This window comes from Lemur catta, chromosome 17 (assembly GCF_020740605.2).
Source record: "Lemur catta isolate mLemCat1 chromosome 17, mLemCat1.pri, whole genome shotgun sequence".
Taxonomy (NCBI): domain Eukaryota; kingdom Metazoa; phylum Chordata; class Mammalia; order Primates; family Lemuridae; genus Lemur; species Lemur catta.
Window position 1 is genome coordinate 24405331 of NC_059144.1, and position 22747 is coordinate 24428077.

The window sequence follows — 22747 nt, forward strand, 5'->3', positions numbered from 1 at the left end:
GAGACATCAGCTCACCAATAGAGAAACCGAGGCACCCATAGGAGGTCTCACAGCTGGTGACTAGTGAACTGAACGAGGACCTCCCACCCCAGACCCTTCAAGGTTCCCAGGAAAGCCCCACCCCACCCCTGGCCCCCAGAATCCCTCCCTCCTACTTACCAAGACCTAAAATTCTCCCAGCCAGGGGCCAAGTGTGTCTTTCAATCCTGAGCTTTGGCTGAAAAGAATGAAGGAGGGGCCCGTGGGAGTCGCGCCTGCGTGCAGGGGCGTCCCAGCCGGACTGTCGCTGACAGAGGCTCAGGCACGGAGGGCTCCCCCAATCCACAAACAGAAGTGGGCCCTTACTGTGCGCCCACCGTCCCAGTCCAAGCCTATGCCTGTGTTCATTCATTCATTCATTCAGCTCGCATTTACTGAGTGCCTACTACGTGCGGGCAGACCGGGCTGCAAGGTGCCCATGGCAGGGACACCCCTGCTCCTCCTGAATCTCAGTCTGGGGGAAGGCAAGCGACAACCCAGGGAACAGGCTATGGGATGAGGTGGTCACAGAAGGCCACAGAGACATCTAGGCTGAGACCTAAAGGATGAAACCTGCCCAAGTAGAAAGAGCTGGGAGAACATTTGCAAAGACGACGAATATTCACTGAATGAAAGCGTGACCTCTCACGTCTATTCCGTTTGTAAATATCTATCTGGGCTTAAAAATAAGAGCTCTTAGAGCTTCCTCGACCCCGTGAACACACGCGAGTGTGCTTTGGCACGTGATCGTGTCCGTGACCGCCCAGCGCAGAGTGTCTTTGAAGATCGTCCCCAGAGGGGCTGTGGGGTCTGAGCCAGGTGACAGCGCTGGGAGGGGCTTGGTGAAGGTCTCCTCCAGCCCCAGCCCCATCTCACAGTGCGGGGCGCTGAGCATCACCCCAGACTCCCCATTCCCAGCCCAGAACTCATGCCAGGTGCTGGGGTCACCCAGGGCAGGGGTTTTGTCCTCTGGGAATACCCAGTGTCTTGGGGTAACAGGGTCGTGTGGGAGTTTCTGGGACGAACGGTTGGTTAATGCCAGGGCTTTGTTTCTGATCGTGCTTTGCCTGAGCTGTCCCTCCCTGTTGGAACGCCTTCCCTCCACCCACCCATCACCTGCTCATCCCTCAAGTCCTAACTTCAGCCCTTGCCTCCTCCTCCAGGAAGCCCCCCGCAACCCCAACTGCCCCCAGCCTCAAAGACCCCAGTTTGAACCCAACCATGCGCATAATCCATCCCACCGTGGTGAGCGTTTCCTGCTGCCTCACTGCCATCCCTTGCTCATGTCCTCCTCCTCCAGGAGTCCCGTCCTCCCTCTCTGTGCCTGGCACATGCTCCCGGCTGCCCAGCTCAGCGCTGAGTTCCTACAAAGCACAGCCAGGGTGTTCCCTCCCTGGTGTCCCCTCGGCCTCAGATGGAACCCGAGGAGGCCCATAGGCTCTGCCGTGTCCTTGACCTTGCCCAAGTCCTGCAGCATCTGAAGAGGGCACCGTGAGGTGTGGAGCACATGGGTTAAGACATCACAGATCCAAGCCCTGGCCCTGCCACCCATTCGCTGTGTGACCTCAGGCAAGTCTCTTCCTGCCTCAGTTTTCTTACTTGTAAAATGCCAGTGCTGGATAAGACACTCTCTAGCGAGGGTTCCACAGGTAGGGGACTGTCCTTACCTTGACACCAGCTTGGGGAAGTCCTGCAGATGACTGACCCCTGCCTCCCGACCCTGAGACGAGGAAGCCCTTATATTCGGGAGCCTGATTAGCTGCCTGCATAATTGAGGGTTTAATAAGGCCCAGATAATTATCTAAAGGCCCAAGGAACAGGAGACCCGACGCTCACGTGACGCTTCAGTCTGTTCCAACGTAAATAGCACAGAGGACAAGGGTGTCCAGGGAGCCTGGTGACCACAGAGGGCAGGTGCTGGGGACGGGCTCTGGTTGCCTGAGCAGGCATCCATCCTCACACCGGCCCCTCTCCTAGACCCAGCGCCTCCCACAAGGCTGGGCACACAGCAGGCACACATTCGTTCCTGGACAAACATGCAGTGAGCGCCTACTGTGTGCCAGTTCTGTGCAGGGCGCTAGGGTTGCCTCAGTGAACAGGGCAGTTTGGGTCCCTTCCCTGAGGGCTCCTGGAGCCCAAAGGGGGAGCAGGGGCCATGCACGTCACCGACCGCAGAGCCAGCCACTCCTGAGGGTGGTGGACACCACTGAACCAGGGGGACGGGGCAGGGATGGAAGAACAGGGTTCTCGTCACAGCTGGGAGATCCCTTGAGCAGGGGATGTTGGAGCCGATGCCATGGGCCGAGCAGACCAGCTCTACAAGACAGGGGGAGGTGTTTGGGGGGGACTGGCATGTGCAAAGGAGACATCAGCGGAACCCAGCGGGGTGTGTGCCCTGAGATTCACTCACAGGGCAGAGGAGCTAATGGCCAAGTGGGCCATCCTCAGAGGGACGCTCCTGCCAGATGCTGGGACACGGTACCTCCCAGGTGTGGGGCTTTCTCTCAAGCCCAAACCTGGGGGGCAATGAAGTCAGGGGTGACCTCAGGGTCACAGGTCGAGCCAGCCGCAGAGCTGGGCTAGAGCCAGGCCCGGTGCCAGCCTCTGCTCTGCTCCCATGAGCTCCTCGGGGAGGCCTGGCCTGGGGGCACCTCGAGGGCCCTTGTGCTGGAGGCTGCTGGGGCCTGGGGTCTCCTCTCCCACACCACAGGGAGCCCATTGAGGAAGACCATGGGGGCCACTGAGGCCACGGGGAGCCAGTGCCGCCTGAGGTCACTCAGCGTGGCTGAACCAGCCGCGACAGGGCGAGAGCAGGACCCTCGGCGGCTCAGCCAGTCTCTGCCCTGATCCAGGCCCTGAGCCGCAGGAGCCAGTCTGCAGATAGCGTCGCCTTATCCCCACGGACCCGCCCCCCGCAGACGGGGCCAGGCAGGCCTCACAGCACCACCGCCTACCAATCCACCCCGTGTGCTTCCGGCTCCCATCGCCGGCCCTCCCTGCCTCCCCCAGGGCCGTCTGGGTACAGCGGGGGTGGCGGGCAGGAAGGACACAGGGTGGGGAGACATGAGGAGCCCCTTGAATGGGTTCAGGGACTCGAGCCCCACTCCCAGCCACTGCCCTCCCAAGCTGTGTGTCTTGGGGCAGCCCCTCAACCTCCCTGGGCCACTTTTTTATCCTGTTGATGGTGGGGGCAGAACTCTGTGGTGCTATCACAGCAATGATAGGACCCTGTTCCAGGCACCACGCTAGAGCAAGTCACACATTTAACCCTCAGAACTGCCCTATGATGTGGGCAAATTGGCTATCTTCTCCATTTTACAGATAGAGAAATGGAGGCTCAGAGAGGTCAAGCCATTTGCCCAAGGTCACACAGCGAGTGAGTTGCACAGCTGGGGGTGGAGTGTGGATCCAAGGGGCTCCAGAGCCCAGGCCAAGACCTGCCAAGGTTGACCCACTGGGGCTCCTGCCGGCCTCTCTGACCCCCGGCCTCTCTGACCCCCCCTGCCCCCCGGCCCCAGGATCACCCTGCCTGATCCCTCACGACACCTTCCCTGCTATTGCTCCAAATTCGCCATCCTTCCAGGGCCAGCTGCGGCTCCTTACACCAGGGAGCCTTCCCTAGCTCACTTTCCTCCCTCAGCCTCTCAGACACTGAAGATTGGGCCAGTCTTGAAGCTCAGTGTCATCTTTTCCCTTCCCCATAGACCCTCTGGGACCCAACAAAGGGGACTGCAAGTCCAGCATCCCCCACCTTCCTGCGGGGCCTGCCCAGGGTTGGGTGTGGGGCGAGCCTGGGCCAGAGCTCTAGCATATACGTGTGCAAGCAGCTCACTATCCACACACTTATCATGCACTTGCTGTGTGCTGGACTCCGGGAAGGGTCGGGGAGGTGCTGTGGGGGAGGAAACCATGGACCCCAATAACCGTGGTGTGCAACTGAAGGGCATCGAATGACCAGGAGGGATGCCCTCCCTGGCTTTGGAGAGAGACAGGTCGCCCTGTGCTGCGGCCGGGGGACACTGCCTTTGAGCTGGTGCGTGGGGTGAGCGGGCTGTGACGAAGGCCCCCGAGTGAGCAGAGAGCAGGGCAAAGGCCTTGAGAGGGAACGTGCCGGGTGCGTATTCAGGGTTAGGAGTGGGCCGAGCAGGGGGCAGGTAGGAGATCTGCCGGACCCGGGAGGACCCGGGCCTTGCTTCTGCGCCCCACGGTGCCACTTAGCAGTTGATGCTCACGTCTCAGCTCTGAACGCGCCCTTCGGTGCGTGCTCTGTGATGAGTGACGACTCAGTTAAGTTCCTCCTTTCCAGCGAGCGTGATGGGAACCTTTCTCAGGAGAGGGCCCTGCGGGGCAACGAGAGAGGAGGAGGCTTCCTGCAAGTCCCCGTGGAGGTTGGGGCTGGCTGTGTGGGGATGTGAGTGAACCCTGTCCCAGCCACAGGCCCTGAACTTGAGCCCTCTGCAAGCTTGCAGCCTCAGCCTGGGGACAGCCCTTCCGTGCAGCCCTCTCCAGACAGAAACCAGAGATACCTGCCATGTCCCCACCTGGACGGCCCATCCCCTCTGAAGGCCTCTTGTTCATGCTGGTGCACAGACTCCTCTGTAAGTGGCCCGGTGTGGCCTGTCTGCAGCCACCTGTGGCCCAGAGAGCCACACTCCGAGCTCCATCTGCAAGCCACGCCCCGCCCCCCGCCCCGCCACACCTCTGCTGCTCACCTCTGGGCTCCAGGGCCCAAGGTGCCCGTAGCTTGCACAGCAACCCCAGGCCAGCTCCAGCCTGGCTAGACAGCCAAGGTCTCTGCTGTCCAGCAGGCTGACTGACGCTTTCTCCGTGAGGCCTGAAGCCCTTCCAAGTATGTCCTTCCTTAGACGCTGTCCCTCAGCCCCAGAGGACCATGCGGAGCTTCCTTATAGCTCACAGTTACTCTTTCATCGTAGTGAATAACTGTTCACACTAAACTTCCCCTGCTTAAGCTCCCGTGTGGTTTCTGTCTTCTCAGTGGACTCAGACTGCTACACTCCTCTGTCCCTCTCAGCAGCCAGTGCCCAGCAGGCCCCTCACTGAATGACCGATGGCATCTCTCAGGTACTGGACGGCTCTCTTTCGGCAGACCCTCTGGGCAGGGAGCTCGAGTCAGGAGTTTTCATCCCCCTCCTCTTAAAAGAACATATATTATTGAACTAGGCACATCATGGGTACAAACAAAGCCTGGCTGGGTGGAAAAAGTGATTGAATAAATGGGTGGATGTGTGGATGACAGGATGGATGGATGGATGTGGGGTGGGTAGATGGACGGATGGATGGATGTGGGGTGGGTAGATGGATGGATGGATGGATTGGGGGTGGGTAGATGGATGGATGGATAGGGTGGGTAGATGGATGGATGGATAGGGTGGGTAGATGGATGGATGGATGGATTGGGGGTGGGTAGATGGATGGATGGATAGGGTGGGTAGATGGATGGATGGATGGGGTGGGTAGATGGACGGATGGACGCATTGGGGGTGGGTAGATGGATGGATGGATGGATTGGGGGTGGGTAGATGGATAGATGGATGGATGGGGATGGGTGGGTGGATGGATATATGGATCAGTGGACTGAACTGATGGTTGGAAAGATCCTACATATTGAGCTCGTAATATTTTTCTAGATTATTAACCTTCTTTATGGGCTGGGGCTGTGTCTCTCCCATACTCCAGCCCACCCAGCCTAGGGCTGAGCCTGTACTAACCCTCAGGAAAAGTAGGATTAAAGAATTCACTAAGCAACCAAATGAAATAAAAGCCACGCTGTCCTGAGCAAATCTGTGAGGTTGGATTTTCCAGTCTGCCCCGTTCCACCCTCAGCGCTACCCGCACCTCCTTCCCACAACCAAGACTCTGGGCTCGGTCCAGTCCCCTCAGCCTGTCACCCCGGAGACTTCAGGAAAGAACCTGAACTCCCATAGCGGGAGTGGCTAGTGTCACACAGGACCAAAGGCTTTGCTCACCAATGGTGGAAATTCAGGCTCCAAAGGAAACACAAAGCAAAACATGAATCCTGCGCATCTAGGCAGGAAGAAATCCGACCTCTGGCTAAGAGATTAGCGTAACGGGGGAGAAAATCACACGTCCTTGGCTTGCCAGTGTTTGCACCCCTTGGTCTTCCCTGGGCCACCTTGTTGGTTCTGACCCACGGGGCTTGAAGAGCTTTCAGAGGGAGAAAGAGTTAGACACATTCGCTGAGACCAGAAGGGCAGAGGCCGGGGAAGCAGATCTGCCTCCTTGGAACAAAACGCTTGCTCACGCCCAGAGTGAACCAAAGACGGAGAAGCAGCCGGGAAAGGCATGAACCTCCCATCACCTGAAGTTTGTGACTCAAGGACAAAGTCCAGGTGGGGGAGCTGGTGGATGGGAGAGGGAACTGGACATCTTGTGTCTGGATGCTAGGAAGGTCACAATCCGAGGGACCTGCCACCGCCCCACTCTGAGACTCTGGGCACATTCCTCTCCTCTGGCCCCGTCTGTAAAATGGAACCGCAGAGCTGCCTGCCCAACACACGGGACTCCTCTGAGGTCTAGTAACAAGGTGGAGCAGGCCACCAGGCAGAGGGTACAGTGCCTGAAGGGCCACCACGGCGCTCTGACTTCCAGCTCATCCGTGTTGCTTTCCGGGGCCGTCTTTCAAAAAAGGAGCTCCCCTGGGCAAGGGGGTGACAGAGGCAACAAATGTGGTCAACAGAGATGTGGTCACATCTTCTTCCTCTCTTGGGCAGCTTTGGTGGCTCCAGGGACAGATGGGACCCAAGGACTGCCTTGGATATGCAGAGTTCACCAGGCCTGGCTGGAAGCTGCAGCTCAAAAGAAGTTGTTTAATGCAAGAGGGGAGGTCTATACAGCCTGGAGGAGCAGTGTGCTCCCCACCAGGAGGGGACAGGGGACAGAGCAGGGAAGCGAGGGAAGAGGAGGGGAAGAGTCGGGGAGGAAGTGAGAGAGCGGGACCCAGGCACTCAGTGAACATTAAACAGCTTGGCCGGGCAGTCTGGCTTGCTGGCGATAGCTGAATGTGGCTTTGCCTCAGTTTCCCCCATGGCGTGAGGTCAGAGTGTCCCCGGAGCAGTGAGCTGACACATTCTCAGCCCTCCCAGTCATCCTGCCTCAGTGCAGGTAGAAGAGTTCACTGGATACCACGACGTAGCCCTGAAGGACAGAGAAAACCACGGACCAGGTCAGAGGCCGCACGAGGCCAGGGACCCCAGCCGCCCGTCAGCCTGGCTCCGAGTCCACGCTCTGCCATTCTTGCCGCGTGCCCTGAGGAGACTCCTTTGCCTCTCTAGGCCTCAGTGTCCCTCTCTGTCACTCGGGGGTGCTGAGGTGGCTGTGAGGTGCAGTGAGACCCCTCAGGAGGAGCACTCGGCGTGGGGCCAGCACTGGATGTGTGTCCAGTGGTCAGGACCACTGCTGCTTGGGGACCAGAACTCTAGAACCATCGAGTATCTTCTTCGAGTCTAGGTCTCCCCAGCTGAGGACCCTCCACGCTCCCTGCTCTCTCTGCTGCCCTGCAGAGACGTTCTAGAGAGCCGCTCATCTTTCATTCATTCATTCAACAAATCTTCACTGAGCCTCTGCTACAAGCCAAGCGCTGTGCCAGGTACCGGGGACCCAGCAGAGGACAAGCCAGACCTGCTTCCTGCGCAGTACAGCTCGCAGTCTAGGGGGACGCGGTCCAACACAGTAGCCCTTACCCACACCTGCCTGTGGCCAATAGCGGCTACCGCTTTGGATGGTGCAAATTTCCATCCTCGCAGAAAGTTCCATAGGACGGTGCTAATCTAGGGACCTTTGACTTCTGTCCCAGTAGGCTGGACTCAGGAGTGCCAAGAGAGGTCAGTCACTGACTGTGCCCGTTTCGGGCAGTCTGCGGGGGGATTCCCACTAACGGCCCTGCTCCTCTGTGCACCGACTGTCCTTCTCATGTGGGCGCATCACCCAAGTGCCTTGGGACCAGAGTTCTTAAGGAACAAGGGCATCCTCCCTGGGAAGACATTGGCGGGTCACCCTGAGGGGGTGTGAACAGCACATGCAGATGTTGGGCTTCTGAGACTTTGGTTCAGTTTTCTGTTCTATGCACTTCTTGTTGAGTTAATTTCCTTTTCTATCCCAGGCAAAACATGAAAAAAACAGTTGTAGGATCTCACCCTGGGTTCACAGTTTCTGATCCAGGGAAAGCAATTCTAGAAAGCTCAGGAAGTTCCCCACCGCCATCTAGGTTGCAGAGGGTTGTCTACAAAGCTAGAAGGAGCCCCTCTGTCATCCTCCTCCAGACCCCACAGGGGTCGTGCCCATGGGACAAATCCCCTGAGTGTGGCCTGTTGTGGTATTTGATGGGGACTAACAGGCACCAGCGCCTCTTGATGTCCTGAATTGTCCAACTCGTGCAGTTAAGGATTCCTGGCGTGGTCCCGGCGGGAGCAGGGTGCACCCCCAGGCCTGGCTGACCCTGAGCCCCCACAGTTTGCACTAGCAAGGAGGCAGGAGCGAGGTGACCCCCACCTCACGGAGCCAGCCTCCCTCCAACGGTGGAAGAAGCCCTTCTGGTCACACCCAAAGGCTCTCACCTCGTAGACGAAGACCTCGGGGTCGACGTAGAGGAGGTTGACCACGTTGGGGAGGGAAATTCCTATGCCCAGGAGAGCTGTGGGTAGAAAGAAGGATCGAGTTGTGCTGGGAACGATAACATCATCTCCTGGAGCCGGCCCTGAGCGGGAGTCCTCACGTGCCTCATGGCGCTGACTCCTCACAGACACCCAGGAGGTGGATGCCGTTGTTATTATACCCATTTTACAGAAGGGGAAACTGAAGCTCTGAGAGGGAGAGGAACTTAGCAAAGATCACACGGCTGCCCATGTGTGTCAAGGTGCCACCCTCTTAATCTTGGAGCAGGGAGGTGGGAAGGGGGCGAGGACTGAGCACGGGACCGGGGTGAGGTCAGGAGGGGGCCTGAGGGGCCCCACTGGGGCGGAGGGAGGGGCTCACCGTTGAGTTGGTTCAGCAGGGGCTCCTCAAACACGCTGCCCATGAGTGCACGCACTTGACCCATCTGCGGCCGCAGAGCCAGTGGGGGAAGGGGGCCCAGGGAGAGATGGACAGTTAGGCACATGCATAAACACACAGACACACAGCCAGACAGACAGATGGCAGAGGCGGAGGGAGAAGGAAGGAGGACGGGTCACCTATGTCCTGGCTTCAAGCAGAGCTGAGCTGCACCCCAGGGCCGGGTCAGGCACCAGAGAGCAACGCTTGCCCAGGGGGAGGCTGAAGGACAAGCACTGACTTGCTGGCACCCATGCCTTGTGACCAGCAGGGGACGGGCCAGCAGAATGTCTGCCACCAGATGGCCGACAGACAGACAGACTGACAGCCCGGTGGAGGGGGCAGCACACTGACTGGCACATCAACTGACAAGCGGATACTCGGTGGCCTGTGGCCCAAACGCGTCACTCAGCTGAAGGGACAGCCCATGTTCTGACTTGCCCAACTGACTGGTGGACTCTTGGGCTGAGGGCTGGGTGACGAGTCATCAACTACAGAGTGACAGGCAGGCAGGCTGACTGGCCACTGTCCCCAGACACCCTGGGGAAGCCCGATTATGGTGACACATACAGGCACACGCACACACACGCCCCTTCCCCAGGCTCAAGGCCCGACCCCCCCAGCAGGGGGTCTCTGGAGACCCCAGCCCTGCACTCACATCAATGAAGCCCACATTGGAGTAGGACACCGCGAGCTGGATGTCCCTGCAAGAGAAGCAGGAGGGTTTGGCTGGGCCCAGCACACGCCGGCCCCCGGCTCCCCCGGCCGACACCGCGACCCGTGTGGCCGTGGGCCCCTGGCCGACACCGCGCCCCGTGTGGCCGTGGGCCCACTGCGCCGACACCGTGACCCGTGTGGCCGTGGGCCCACTGCGCCGACACCGCGCCCCGTGTGGCCGTGGGCCCACTGCGCCGAGCACACCGAGGCTGCTGGGCCAGGACGTCTCGCTCACCCCAGCACAGACGTGGTCCCCTGGAGCTTCGCCCTGGACACGGACAGCTGGAGGCTCAGGTCTACCACCTGGGCGTGGGGAGAGCAGGGCAAGTGGTCACAGAGCCACGAGGGAGCCTTCGTGGGCCACCAGCTACCCGGCCTCCCACGTACCTCCCCACACGCTCAGGCGACAGGTGTGCACGGAGCACTTGCCGTGTGCCAGGCCACGCAGTGAGCACCAGGGACAACACGGCACTCACAAGGCAGGCCGGGCCCCTGCCCTGCAGACCCACCACGGGCCCATGGGGGAGGCAGACAGTAGCCAAAGTAACAAGGGAGGATCCTTTCAGAGAGTGGCAGGTGCCATGAAGGCAGAGTGGTGGCATGGAGAAGGCTGCTGGGGACCTTCTCACGCAGGGTGGGCCAGGAAGGCTGCCGTGAAGGATCCGAGCTTTAAGCCGAGACCTGAAAGATGAGGAGGGGCCAGCCAAGCCCAGAGCCAGGGCAGGAGAGTCCTAGGCAGAGGGTTCAGAGTGTGCAAAGGCCCTGGGGCAGGAATGTCTTGCCGTGTTCGAGGAACAGCGAGGAGACCAGTATGAATCGAACAAAGCAAGTGAGGAGAGCGCAAGAGGCAGTGAGAGGTCCCTGAGAGTCGCCCACCCCCGGCTACTCCCGCCCAGCCCAGAGCACTCACCACATCCAGGGTGAAGAGGGAATTGAAAGCCGAGTTGGAGGTCACGGCCAGAACTTCCACAAAGGGCTGCAGCCGCAGGGTGGCGTTGTTGGGATGGAGCGTGGCCACGGGCGTGGCACGTAGCCGCACCTTGATCACCACGGGCATGGGCTCGGGGAACTGGTGGGCCACCTGGGGAGGCAGAGCGGGAGGAGGGCCCCCCGGGGCAAACCTGGGTGGGCTGTCTAGCCAGTCACTCCCCAAATGCTGGTCAAACCACTGCTGTGCTGTGCGTGGCTGGGCCACAGAGGTGGGTCCGCCCCAGGCTGCTGGATTAGAGGTTTGATCCTCTCCTGGATGGTGATCCCCGAGCGTAGTCGTGAAGATGGACAAGGGAAGGGCAGGAGAAGGGGCACCCCGGGCAGCGGGCATCGCTTGGGCAAAGGCACAAGGAGGAGAAAGAACGCGGTGCCTGGGCAGGAGGAAGGGCCTCCCTGCCACGGAGGAGGGGCAGACGTAGGTCGGATGCAGGACCCCACTTGGGACAGACACAAGCCAGCCAAGATCCCACGGCCCAGAGAACCCCCACCCCAATCCCATGTCTCAGCCCCTGGAATGGCAGAAATGTCACCAACCTCAGGGATGAGCTGGCCCAGCTCGGAGGTGTTCAGCGGGTTGTCATCTGACCTCTGAAATCAGCCCCCCATGCCACGAAGGGTTTTAGGGCAGCCGCTCCCCGAGCTAGATCACCACTTGCCCCTCACAGGCGGGAATCACAAACCCTGTTTAACTCTTCCGACAGCTTTCCCGTGGCCCCAGTCCCCAGCTGCCCCACGCACCCACCATGTGGCCTCCGTGGGGTCTCCCCAGGCTGGGCCACAGGGCCCCCCTGCCCCCCGTGCCCTGGCAGCAGGCCCAGCGCTCACCAGCTGCCCTGTGATGTCCAGGTTGAGGGCGCCGGCTTTCTGCAGCAGCAGGAGGGCGGAGTCGAGCAGGTCCTGCGAGAGGCCCACGGTGGCCGTCGTGTCCTCGCCGTGCAGGTGCTCCGGCAGCGCAAAGGGCGGGGGGTCCCTGGGCAGGACGATGGGCTTGCCCAGCAGGAAGAGGACAGCCTATGGGGGGAGGATGGAGAGAAGCAGCAGGGTGGCAGCAGGGAGGTGGCTCTGCACAGACCCTGGGCTCCTAGACATCACCCCCGCCACCACCTGTCCAGCCTCACACCTGTGCCCGTGTGCCACGCTCCCGGCCGGGATGCCAGCCCAGCTCCGCTGCCCGCAACTCCCTGCTCCCCTAGGAATCTCCCGGGACACCAAGGACCCCAGAGGCAGCAAGCCCCCCGCTCTGGGCTGACAAGGAGGCACTTACGGTGATATCCAAGGAAATGTAGTCACTGGTGACCGTGGGCTCATTGATCATGGTGTAGCGAATCTGGGACTCAGGACCCACAGGGTTGAGGCCTTAATGAAACGGGATGGAGAAGAAAAGGTGGCTGGCTCACTTGGCACTAGCCACCAACGCCGCCTGTATCCAGCAAATACTGTCTGATTACCCAGAGCCAGGCCAAGAAACAAAAGAGGCGAGGCAGGGCTCTGAGTGGGCGCGTTTGAGTGGCCAAGTGCACACACCCAAGATGAGCTACTCGCAGCCTGCCGCCTCTCCCCTTAGACAGCTCTCACAGCCAGGTTTCCGCTTTCCCGTGCGGTAGAAAACTAGTGACCCCAAATTAGAAGGAAGGAGAGGGGTCAGACCAGGCACAGATACCTCCTGGCAAAGGCAAGAAGGATCCACAGAAAACGAAGAGAGCTCACGTGTATCGAGGTCCAGACATTGGACGTACACGATCTCATTCAATCCTCAGGACGATCCTGTGGGGGCATTTTACACACGCACACGTGTGCGCACACGCGCACACACACACACAGTCTGGCGAGGGTCAGTCCTGCCCAGGAGTGTATACCGGGTCAGGAGCTCCAAGGGCACGTACACCTGCGGCCAGTCGGCACAAAGCACAGAAGCCCGACCTCCCCACAGACCCTCCAGGCAGCCCTCGGCCAGACCCTGCTAAGCACCCGCTTCCTCTGAGGCGAGTTTGCCGAAAGCTCGGAATATTCTGGCTGGGAAGGTGCGAAGGGTGAGACCCTGGTGGGACACAGCTGGAAGGCAAGGCAGGCACAGGCTCAACCCCAGCCGTCAGGAAAGCTCTGCCCAGTCCCAGGAGCTCCCCAAGGGACCGAGCCACAGCCGCCCACAGCAGTCACCTGCTCACGAACACCCTCCTTCCCCGTCTCACTCGCCCCTTCCCAACCCGTGCTCCCTAGAGCACCTCCCACAGGAGCCACTCTCACTAAAATCCTCCTCTCTGGGTCGGCTTCTGGGGGCTCAGCCTAAGACAGCCGCCTACTCCTTCAGTCAGTCACCCCTGGGTAAGGACCTCTGGAAAAATTGCAGGTGAACAAGCCTGATGGGGGTGGAGGGGAGAGGAAGGCCTTGGCCCTGCGCCCTGCCTGGATGGTGGGCAGCCCCTGAGGAGGGAAAGAGGAGCAGGGACACTTTGCAGCAGAAGAGCTTGAGTGCTGCCCAGGACATGCTGAGTCGGAGGAGCCTGTGGGACTTCCCGGAGGTGGTGTCCAGGAGGAAATGGAATGTCAGGGCCTGAGCTCAGGGTAAGACCCCCAGTCCTGAAGGTGGGGAAGGGGAAGTGGGTCCCACAGAGAAGAACAATGTGGAGGTCTGAGGTGTGGGGGCAAGTCCAGGGGAGCAAGAAATATGCAGGTAGGAGAGGCCATTGCAAACAGAGATGTACCTCCTACACACACACACACACACACACACACACACACACACACACACACACACACACGACATTCACGGCAAGAGCCCAGAACTGCCCAGCCCTCAGGCGTGAATTCCTCCCCCCAAACACACCTGCAGGAGAGCTCACGACATGGTGCCTGCACCCAGCCTACGGCTGGCACCTGGGTCTCCTCCCCGCTCCCTCCCGCCCAGAATCTTCTATAGACTGTGCCCCGCCCCGGACCTGGCACCCAGAGGCTCTGAGGATGCAAGAGAGGACAAGGACAGGGTCCCCTTGGGTCACACAGCCACCCTCCCTGAGCTGCTTAAAGAACCCTCAAAAATCTGAGCTCAAAATTTGAACTCAAAATCTTCAAAGTGTGAGTCTTAAACATTGGAGAATCTTAGCGCCATTGACTCTTAGAATCTAGCATCATTCACATTTCAGAATCGTGGGATTTCAGAAACCAGAATCCCACCGCTGGCAGGGACCTTGCAGTTGCCTTAATGAAACCCCTGAAACCTTTCTGCACCACCCCAGAGAGGCAGGGGCGCGGGGTGGGCACACATGTCATTAGAGGGGGCTCGGCACATGCTCAGGGTCCGGGGCTCGTGCCTAGGCTTCATGGGAGGTGTTTTGCAGCTAATTCTTCAATTGGACAGTTATGCATTTATCGTGAGGCCACATTAGGAAGGATAAATAACCACCCCATCTAACTGGTGATGCCATGAGGATTAGTGTTGGTTTCTGATTCTTGATAGTGATAGAAAGTTTTCTTTGCAACTAATTTAAGAAAGAGGAAGTTGATTGAAAGGAAATTGTTAAATCAGGACAGGAGGCTGCACCGCATCAAGCCTGAGAGATCTTGCTCTGGGGCCCGCCTGGCTGGGTTCCTGCTGTGCTGCCCAGGCTGTACCGCTCAACCTTTCTGGGCCTCCGTAAAATGTGGGTAATAATAGAACCTCCCTTGCAGGGTGGCTGTGAGAATTCAGCGTGACAGTCCGCGTAGAGCGCTGAGCATAGCGCCAGGCCTGGGACACAAGCTGGGTCTATTTAATAAAGTGCTAGACTTTGCGTCTTGGTTTGGGAGGAAAAAAGATGACAGAATCAAAGACTTGGTTCTAGAATTTGAAGATTCTAAGATCCCGTGAATAATTATGCAGTTTTCGGGAGCCCACAACTGAGTCATCCTATGATTGACCTCCTAGAGGTCAGCCCTGACCCAGAAGGGGAGTCTTAGAAGGGTCTTAGGGGCCCCAGAGGGTCCCAGAGGTCCCACCCCACCCCCGCTCCCAGGTCTTACCAATTAACGTGCCCAGGTGGGCATTGAATTCCTGCACCAGGCTGGCGACGCCCAGGCACAGCTGCGGCAAGAGAGACAGGAGGCTGGAGTTAGGGGGTCCTCAGGCGAGAGGGGCAAGGGTCCCTGTCTAGAGCCTCCCCTGACCCGTGCACCAAGCCTGAGACCCCTCCCTCCCTCCACCACCCACTGGGCATCTCCTGGCACCTCCTCTGGGCACTGAGGAAGCAGGAGAAGCTGCCCAAGGCTGATGGGGGCAGCATGGGCCCATGGGCGTTGGAGACAGAACAGGGCTGGCAGCACAGCGGAGGTGCCCACAGGCTGGGCCTGGGCAACTGAGGCAGGAGCCCACGGTAGTGGGCCCCACAGGGCCAGCTGGTGAGAGGCTGGTGCCCATGGCGGGCCTCAGATGCCAGGCCAGGGAGATTGGAGGCTCTTCCAGGCACAGCGGGCGGCCGGAGAAGCAGATTAAGCCGGGGTCAGTGTGATCCAAGGTGGGGGCAGAGGAGGAACTGCGAGGCCGGGGGCGCTCACAGCCTGTCCAGGCCAGAGCTGGTGAGACTGGGCCAGGCGAGGCTGGGAGGAAGAGGGGAGGGCCGAGTCCCCCCTCCTGCAGTGCCGCCCGCAGCCCCTTGCCCAGAGGAGGCTGGCTGAGAGGGGAGCAGGGGGCCACAGGGAGAAGCAGCGCTGGACCGACAGGCAAGGTCGAGGGACCACTGGGCAGCCTGCAGCCACCTGTACCCCTTGAGCCTCAGCTTTCCCATCTGCAAGATGGGAATGTTGCAGTCCTCCTCTGGGCGCTGTTGACTTGGTCTCTCCTACTGTTCCTTAAAGGGAGGTGGGGGTGGGGTGGGACGAGGCAGGGAGGGAGAACCAGCCCCCCCCCCCCCCCGCAGTGGGACCCTCGTGATCTCTCCCAGGTCGGCCCCATGCGGAGAATGACAGGAGCTAAAATAGCAACAACAGCTGCACTCACTCTGCCAAACGCCCGTCGGAAACTCTTCTCAAATGCGAGTGCGCTCAGTCCCCACACAACCCCGCGGACGAGGGGCTCACAGCTGGGAAGGAGGGTGCCAGCACCCAGCCAGGCCACACTGGCTCCAGCGCCCATGCCGTGCCCACTGTGGCTCTGTCTCCTTTCTGTAAACCACAGGGTCCCCACCCCACCCTCTGTCCTGGAACTGGGTCTCCCCGAGAGGACGAACCTGCCTCCCCTCCAGCACGGCACCAGCCCCTTCCCTGCCTGCAAGGGGACAGCGAGGCACCCTAAGGGCCTTCTATTTTTAGAAACCCCAGGCGGAGCCCCCCGGCCTGAGGCCCGCCCTTCCTTCGCCCAGCCTTGCGGGTGAGCGACCCCTCCTTGCTGAGACATCGTCAAGTCTTTACCTTGTTACTCAAGACAGCTCTGACGTGCTCCTGCACCGGGGCCAGCAGCGCTCGGGAGGTGCTGGGGGAGAGACGGGGGGAGGCTCCCGAGTGCCCGGACCACCCGCGTTAGGTCCCGTCCCTCCCTGTCTCCGTGCCTTCGTGTCCGCATGATCATGGGCATGCCTTACGCCATCGTGGCCACTAGATAAAACCCTGAGTGGGAAGCTCAAAAAATGTCACCACAGCCTTAGCATCCGGCATTTCCGCCCTGCCCTCGCCAGGTGCTCACCTGTTGCTGTCATCGAACTCGCTGGAGTAGCCTACGAGTGGCAAGCAGTAAGGGATGCTGATCACAGGGGTCTCGATGGAGCTCTGGGCCACGCGGGCGTCGGCCAGCAGTTCCACCGGCAGCGTCAGCTCCAGGGGCTCCAGGACACTGCGGGGAAGCCGGTCCTGAGCCCCCGCAGCACCACCCAGCACAGCCCACCACGGCCGACGAGAGACCCCGCGAGTCCCCCAGCACGTGCCTGCCCTCCACTCAGTGAGACAGCCCCACCTGGGACAGGCCTGGACACCCCCGCCAAAACTCCTCTCAGGGTCACAGACATTGCGGCAGCTGGGTGTGACCTCCGGCTCCCTGGGCCCTCTCACCGCGAGACCCTAGGCCAGCCATTTGCCGCCCTGAGCCTCAGTTTTCTCTTCTGTGAAATGGACATAAGATTGGTGGTGCCTATTTCACAGGGCTGCACTGATTTTTCTATGAAATAATCATGTAAAACCACCCACCTCAGAGCCTGGCCCACAGTAAGCACTCATAAAATTGTAGTATCAGGCGGAGGAGATAAAATAATAGATCCGTCTGCATGCCCAGCTCACAGTTTGAAAATTAAACACAGTAACGTGGAACGTGCCTGATGCATGGAAATAATTCGGACAGCTACAGGGAGGGAGCATCCTCAATGTGCCTCGCACTGCGCAGGGAGGCAGCGTCACCACTACAGCAATGAACCCATTCACTGCGACCCTCACAGCCACCCCACACCCCACAAAGGTTCACCCCACTTTACAGATGAGGGGACTGAGGGTTGGAGAAGGCAAGCGACTCTGCCCAGTGGCGTGGCTGCTGAGCAGGGTCTGGGCTCTCAGGAGTTCTCCCAGGGTGGGAGGGAGAGGGCGCCGGCAGGGAGTCGGGGGGCCTGGGTGACGATCCTAGAGGAGTTGCCAACCCCCTCCCCTCACTCTGCCCCTCAGAGAATCTCGGAAACTCCTCTCACACCCCAGCAATGAGATTCACTCACCGAAAGATCTTAAAAGTAAAATTGGCTGCTGCCGACAAGCGAATCCCAAAATCAGCAATGAATTTCAGGTCGAATTGGGGCAGGTGGACATTCAGAATCTGGATCCTGCAAGACAGTAATCAAGGTGACAGAGACGCCCCTGTTAAACCATGCTCTGAGGCACACCCTCGTTGCTGGTGTTATGAAGAAGGACTTTCTGACAACTGCAACCATGAGGTGAGGGAGAGAGGTGGTGAGCTCTCCATCACAGGGGGCATGCAAGCCAAAGGTGGACAACCAGCTGGGAGGGAAAATATGCAGGGGCCCCAGCACTGGGCAGGATTTGGGGGAAATGGTTGCTCAGGCTTGTGACAATTCCTGACAGCAGTCTGGAAAGTTGGGAAGGTGGGGAAAAAGCTGTGGGCTCCACAGAAGGCAGAACTCCCTCTCTAGCGTTCTAGCCAACAGAAACGCACCCCACCAAACCTGGCTGTTCTGCTTGCTAAGCACTCTCCAGCTCACCTGCGATTTCTTTTTCCTAAATGAAAGTCATTTTGGTCCCCTATAGTAGTGGGGGGAGGAATTCAGACATGACAAAGTGGTTCAAAGCGTAAGGGTCACATCAGAACCCCACCGTCAGACATCCTCACTGTTAGCCTTGGGTGACGTCTTTCCACGACTCTCCTAGGGACGCAGGCCGACCTAGGACCTGCACCTGTTCCCTCAGCAACCATCCTGGCTGTGTTCCCTCCCGGTTCTCCACCGTGTTAACCGCGCCAGGAGCCGCGGCGCCCCAGCCCTGCTAAGGCTCTCAAGCCTCCTAGCCAGATTATTTTTACCCGCTCCTTGTGCCAGTGTCCTAGAGTTTTAAATGTTTTAAAACCGGTTGACATCATTCAAAATTTGATAAATTATGGATTATCTGGGAAACCCAAAGATCTGACAATATTGGGTCTGTGTTCCCGTGTAGATGGTGACAATCGGCCGGCCCCTGGAGGTGTCTCAGTTTGAGACGACCCCACCTACCTCTGCCTTTCAGGCTCTGTGTGTTAAGGGGGTTGAAGGTGGGGGTAAATGCAGCTCAGACTCGTGTCTAAATTCAGTGTCGAGCTTTTGGAGGAAGGAGCTGAGGGTCCTGCCAGCCCTGGGGACCCTGCAGCCATGGCCTTGGTCCCCGAGGGTAGAAATCCACAAATTCAGAGGCACCGGGCCACCTCGGTTCCTTCACCTAATTCCTCTTGCTACCCGCTCGCTTGGGGAGGGGAGCAGTGGTCCAGCTGTGGGGGAGCACCCACCCCTAAGCGAGAGTGCTCATCGGGGGGACTGGAGGGTTCTGCCCAGTGGACAGGAGCACTTGCCTTGGGAGGACCGTCCAGCTAGCAGGTAGGAGCACCTTCTCTGGAGGGTGGGAGCACTCACCTGATGGGCTGAAGCTCCTCTCCACTCCGGTCCAGGAAATATGGGACAGTGACATGCAGAGCCCGCTGGAGAGGGCCTTTCCCGATTTCAGACACTGTGGGGCCAGGGCAGGGTGAGATCACTGAGCAGCAAGGACACACCACCTACCACCGTCTGCCCGCACCGTGGGCCAAGGGGACGCGGGCTGGAAGGGGGGGCTTGCACTCAAGCACACAGGGAGGGCAGATGGCTCCCCGCAGCCCACCTTGGGTGCCCGCTGGCATCGGGCCCTCTGCAGGGCACACCCTGCCGCCCTCACTCTGCCTCTGAAAATCCTGCCTGTTTACCCTCATCCTCAAAAATAGCAATGTCCTTTGCTCTCCTGCAAGGCTCCCTCTGGATCCCACCTCCTCCTCCAGGATCCTCTCCCAAGTCCCCGAGCAGGAGCATTTCCAAGTCATGCCTGGTCTGCTGCGGAGGCGTCCCCTGGGCGGGAAGGCTGAGGACTCAAACCCCAGCTCTGCCCCTCACTGCCCGTGCAGCTGCCCCGTGCTCAGTTCTCTCATCCACAAATTTGTAATGACTATGATGGCATCTGTCGCTCGGGGTCCTTGTAAGGACTCGGGGCGCAGTAAGTGCTCGCTGTCACTGCTGCCATTTACATCTGTAACAACAGTGGCCACCACTGACATAGCACTCCGGTAGGGCCGGGCACCCTTCCAAGTGCCTTACTGCCTTACTGTTCCTGTTATCACGCCCGATTTACAGAGAGGTGAGGACACCTGGCCAGGGCAGCTGGCTCTCGACTGAGACACCTGGCGCCCGAGCTGGGCTTCCTCACTCACATGTGCTGCTGGACCCGAGGAAGGTGTTGATTAAACGTGAGGTGAGTTACAATGAGAGGAGATGGGGCTGGAAGGGGACATTGAATTAGGAGTCTCAGGCCCGAGCTCTGCTCAGATCACTGTGGGGCCTCGGGAAGTCCCTGAGCCTGTCTGGGCCTCAGTTTCCCCAGACACAGAGTGTAAAGGTGGTGGTCTTTATGTTCCTGATGTCCCTCCCCGGCCTGAACACATGCGGCTGAGCTGAGACTCACACCCCGGCCTCAGACTCCATGTGCAGTGCTCCCTGACACAGGCCTTGGACTCCGGGGCTTGCAGGACAGGGTGGGGGACACAGTAGGAACCGCCCAGCCCGGCCTTGGAGGCGACGTGTGCAGTGTGGGCTTCCGCCGGATTTCTGCCAGGAAGAAACACAGGCAGGCGAGCCAGGGAGGACTCCCTGGGGACAAAGGAGGCTCACACAGGACAGGCAGGGGGCAGGAAGGCGGCGAGGGTGGCGGGCCTCACGTCCCTTCCTGCAGGCATCCTTGCCTGGCTCCATGCGCCTGTCACACTCCGGCACGGATCACTGACCCCTTTCATTGCTGGCCCATCTGCCCGGATACAAGGTCCCGGAAGTCTGTGTGTGCCCAAGGGTGGGGGGACCCTGCTGCTTTCCTGAGCCACTGCCTCACTGCTTTGTGGCCTGGGCCATTGAAAGTTGCTCCTGCTGTCTGGCCTGAGTTCCTCGCACTGAAATCTGAGCTGGGTCTGGCCTTGGGGAAAACAGCTTCTGATTTCTCAGCTTTGGGGGGGTGCCTAAAGTCTCCCTGGGAGGTAGCTGAGGGTGAATAAAGATTTACGTGCTGGAACTTTGGCAGTTTTTGTCCCTCCCTGGGCCTGGGTTTCCTCATCGTGCCTTCCCCAGGGGACGGGGCAGGCCTTGGAAGACTCTAGCAGCAAAGCCACAGGACACAGCCTTCCCCTAAGCGGGGCCCAGAGAGGGGCTGGTTCTGTCACTCTGAGCCCGGCAGGGACCTGGCTTAGGAAGCTCCCTGCAGCACTGTGCTGGACTCGCCTCTCCCAAGCACACGTGTGCACGCAGACACCACACGCACACTTGTGCACCCAAGGTGCACAGCCATTCCGTGCACACACATCCAGGCATGCGCCATGGGCACGCACTCTCCTCGACATTTGAGTCCACGCGTGGGTGCATCACTATGAAATTTCAAACTCATAAGTAGACACATACATGGAAAAATAGCCACTTGGACCGACCCCTGCCCACCCACTAAAGCACATGAGCGCAGTCCCGTGTGCACACTTGCACACTGGCCACATGACACATACTCCCACTCGTGCATTCATTTTAATAAATATTTGTTGAGCTGCCCTGTGTCAGGCCCTGTCTGGGTGCCAGGGACACAGCAGCAGATAAAAATCTCGGTCCTCATGAGGCTTTGGGGGTTCACAGATACACACGCACACTCAGGATCTTGCACACACGTGCAGACGTGGGCTCGCTGGCACACGCTCGGCGGCACGGCTCTTACCATAGCTCAGCGCTGCCTTGTTGAGTCTGACCACGGTGCCCGGCATGGGGGCGCTGACCACCGGCAGCAGCGCCAGCAGCAGGCCCAGCCCACGCGCCCCAGCCATGGCTGCCCCGGCCGCTGCCCCCGGATCTGTGGGCTGGGGAGGGGGAAGAGAATTAGGGAGCTTGGCCGGAAGGGCCCACCCCTGAGCTGCCTGATTGGAGCTCCCGGCCCTGCCCCAGACGCGCAGACCTCAGTATTCACGTCTCTGAACTGGGAACACTTTGCCGCCTGCTTCATCGGGAACCACTGAAGGGGTCTGGAAAAGGTCCCCAAGGCCCAGAGAAGAGTGGTCCTGCCTTAGGCCACACAGCAGACTGGGGCAGGCTGCGGGCCCCAGGCCCAGGCAGAGGAGGATGGTAAGACCCCCAAATGGGGAGCCTGAGGGCAGCTTCCTGTCCCAAGAAGAGAGCCCAGGCCCACCACCCCGAGGCCCAGGGCTGTGTCACCTGATGCCAGGAGTCCAGCCTAGTGTGACAGCCCAACCTGGTGTCCAGCTGTCCAAACCCAGCCAGGGGAGAACCCAGGGTGCCTCCTGTCCTCATCTCATCCTGGCCAGGTGAGGAAGAGCCTCAAAGCAGGCCTCTCACCTGGCCCCGCAGCCCTCCCGCCCCCGCCCAGCTGAGCGGGCAGGTCTGCGTCCGGCTCGGGACGGGGAGCCAGGCGGGAATGAGGGCTGCCGAGCACATGGGCTCACTGAGGCCCATCAAGGTGGCACTGGCCAAAAGTCCCACTGCAAGACCAGGGATGGACAGACACTTCTGCAGAAGGCGGCTGGAGGTAGTATCCCACGGACCAGACAGAGAACTCGAGGCTCCCCCCGGGACGAGTGCCGGTCCCATCCCCATTCCTACCTCGGGCGGCTCTGTGAGCAGGTGAACTGTCTGCCCCAGGTGGGCAAGTGTAGAGGCTGCTATATGAGGCTCCGCGGTACACAGGGCCACTGGGAAGGGACCGGAGGAGTGGCAGGTTTGCTTGTGGTTGCAAGTGTTTTCCCTGCAAACACGGCCTTTGCCAGAGCGTCCCCTCCACATGCGCATGCGGCTGCCACGTAGCCAGGCCTGGCTGCCAACTTCGGCAAGACCCTGGGGTCAGGCAGCTTTGGCCTCAAGGGCCAGGAGGTATCTGGAAGGAAGGCTGCTCCTAAGAGGGTTCCAAGAGGGTCCCCTGATCACCCCAGCCTGGTCCAGCTAAGACCCAGGAGGAAGGGGGTGCCCAAATGCAGGAGGACGGCACCTCTCAAGCCTGGTGCCTCCAAGTTCTCCCAGAAACATGACCCGTTTAAGAGGAGCAGAAGCTACCTGAGCCCTGACCCAGTCACTGACTAAGCCTTGATCCTGGTCACACACTGAGCCCTGATCCTGGTTACATACTGAGCCCTGACCCAGTTTCTAAGACTTGATCCTGGTTACATACTGAACCCTGACCCAGTCACTGACTAAGCCTTGATCCTGGTCACACACTGAGCCCTGATCCTGGTTACATACTGAGCCCTGAC

General features: G+C 59.7%; 1 protein-coding gene across 1 annotated transcript; it reads right to left on the bottom strand.

Moving 5' to 3' along the window:
* Positions 1–7080: 7080 nt before the first annotated feature.
* On the bottom strand, positions 7081–21313 carry BPIFB2 (BPI fold containing family B member 2). The gene is made up of 15 exons (XM_045528824.1): positions 21208–21313; positions 18852–18945; positions 17454–17558; positions 16445–16591; positions 16174–16234; positions 14791–14851; positions 12059–12150; positions 11620–11805; positions 11329–11382; positions 10715–10885; positions 10040–10107; positions 9746–9791; positions 9031–9094; positions 8613–8689; positions 7081–7194 (listed from the first exon to the last, which is right to left on the bottom strand). Exons 1-15 carry the CDS (start codon positions 21311–21313, stop codon positions 7153–7155), a joined length of 1374 nt encoding a protein of 457 aa, XP_045384780.1. The 3' UTR covers positions 7081–7152.
* Positions 21314–22747: the final 1434 nt, after the last annotated feature.

Coding starts and splice junctions, on each gene's coding strand:
- BPIFB2 (XM_045528824.1), bottom strand. CDS start 21,313: ATGGCTGGGGCGCGTGGGCTGGGCCTGCTGCTGGCGCTGCTGCCGGTG. Junction 16,235..16,444: donor GAGTTCGATGACAGCAACAG/GTGAGCACCTGG, acceptor TCTCTCCCCCAG/CACCTCCCGAGCGCTGCTGG. Junction 9,792..10,039: donor GGGACCACGTCTGTGCTGGG/GTGAGCGAGACG, acceptor CTTCTCTTGCAG/GGACATCCAGCTCGCGGTGT.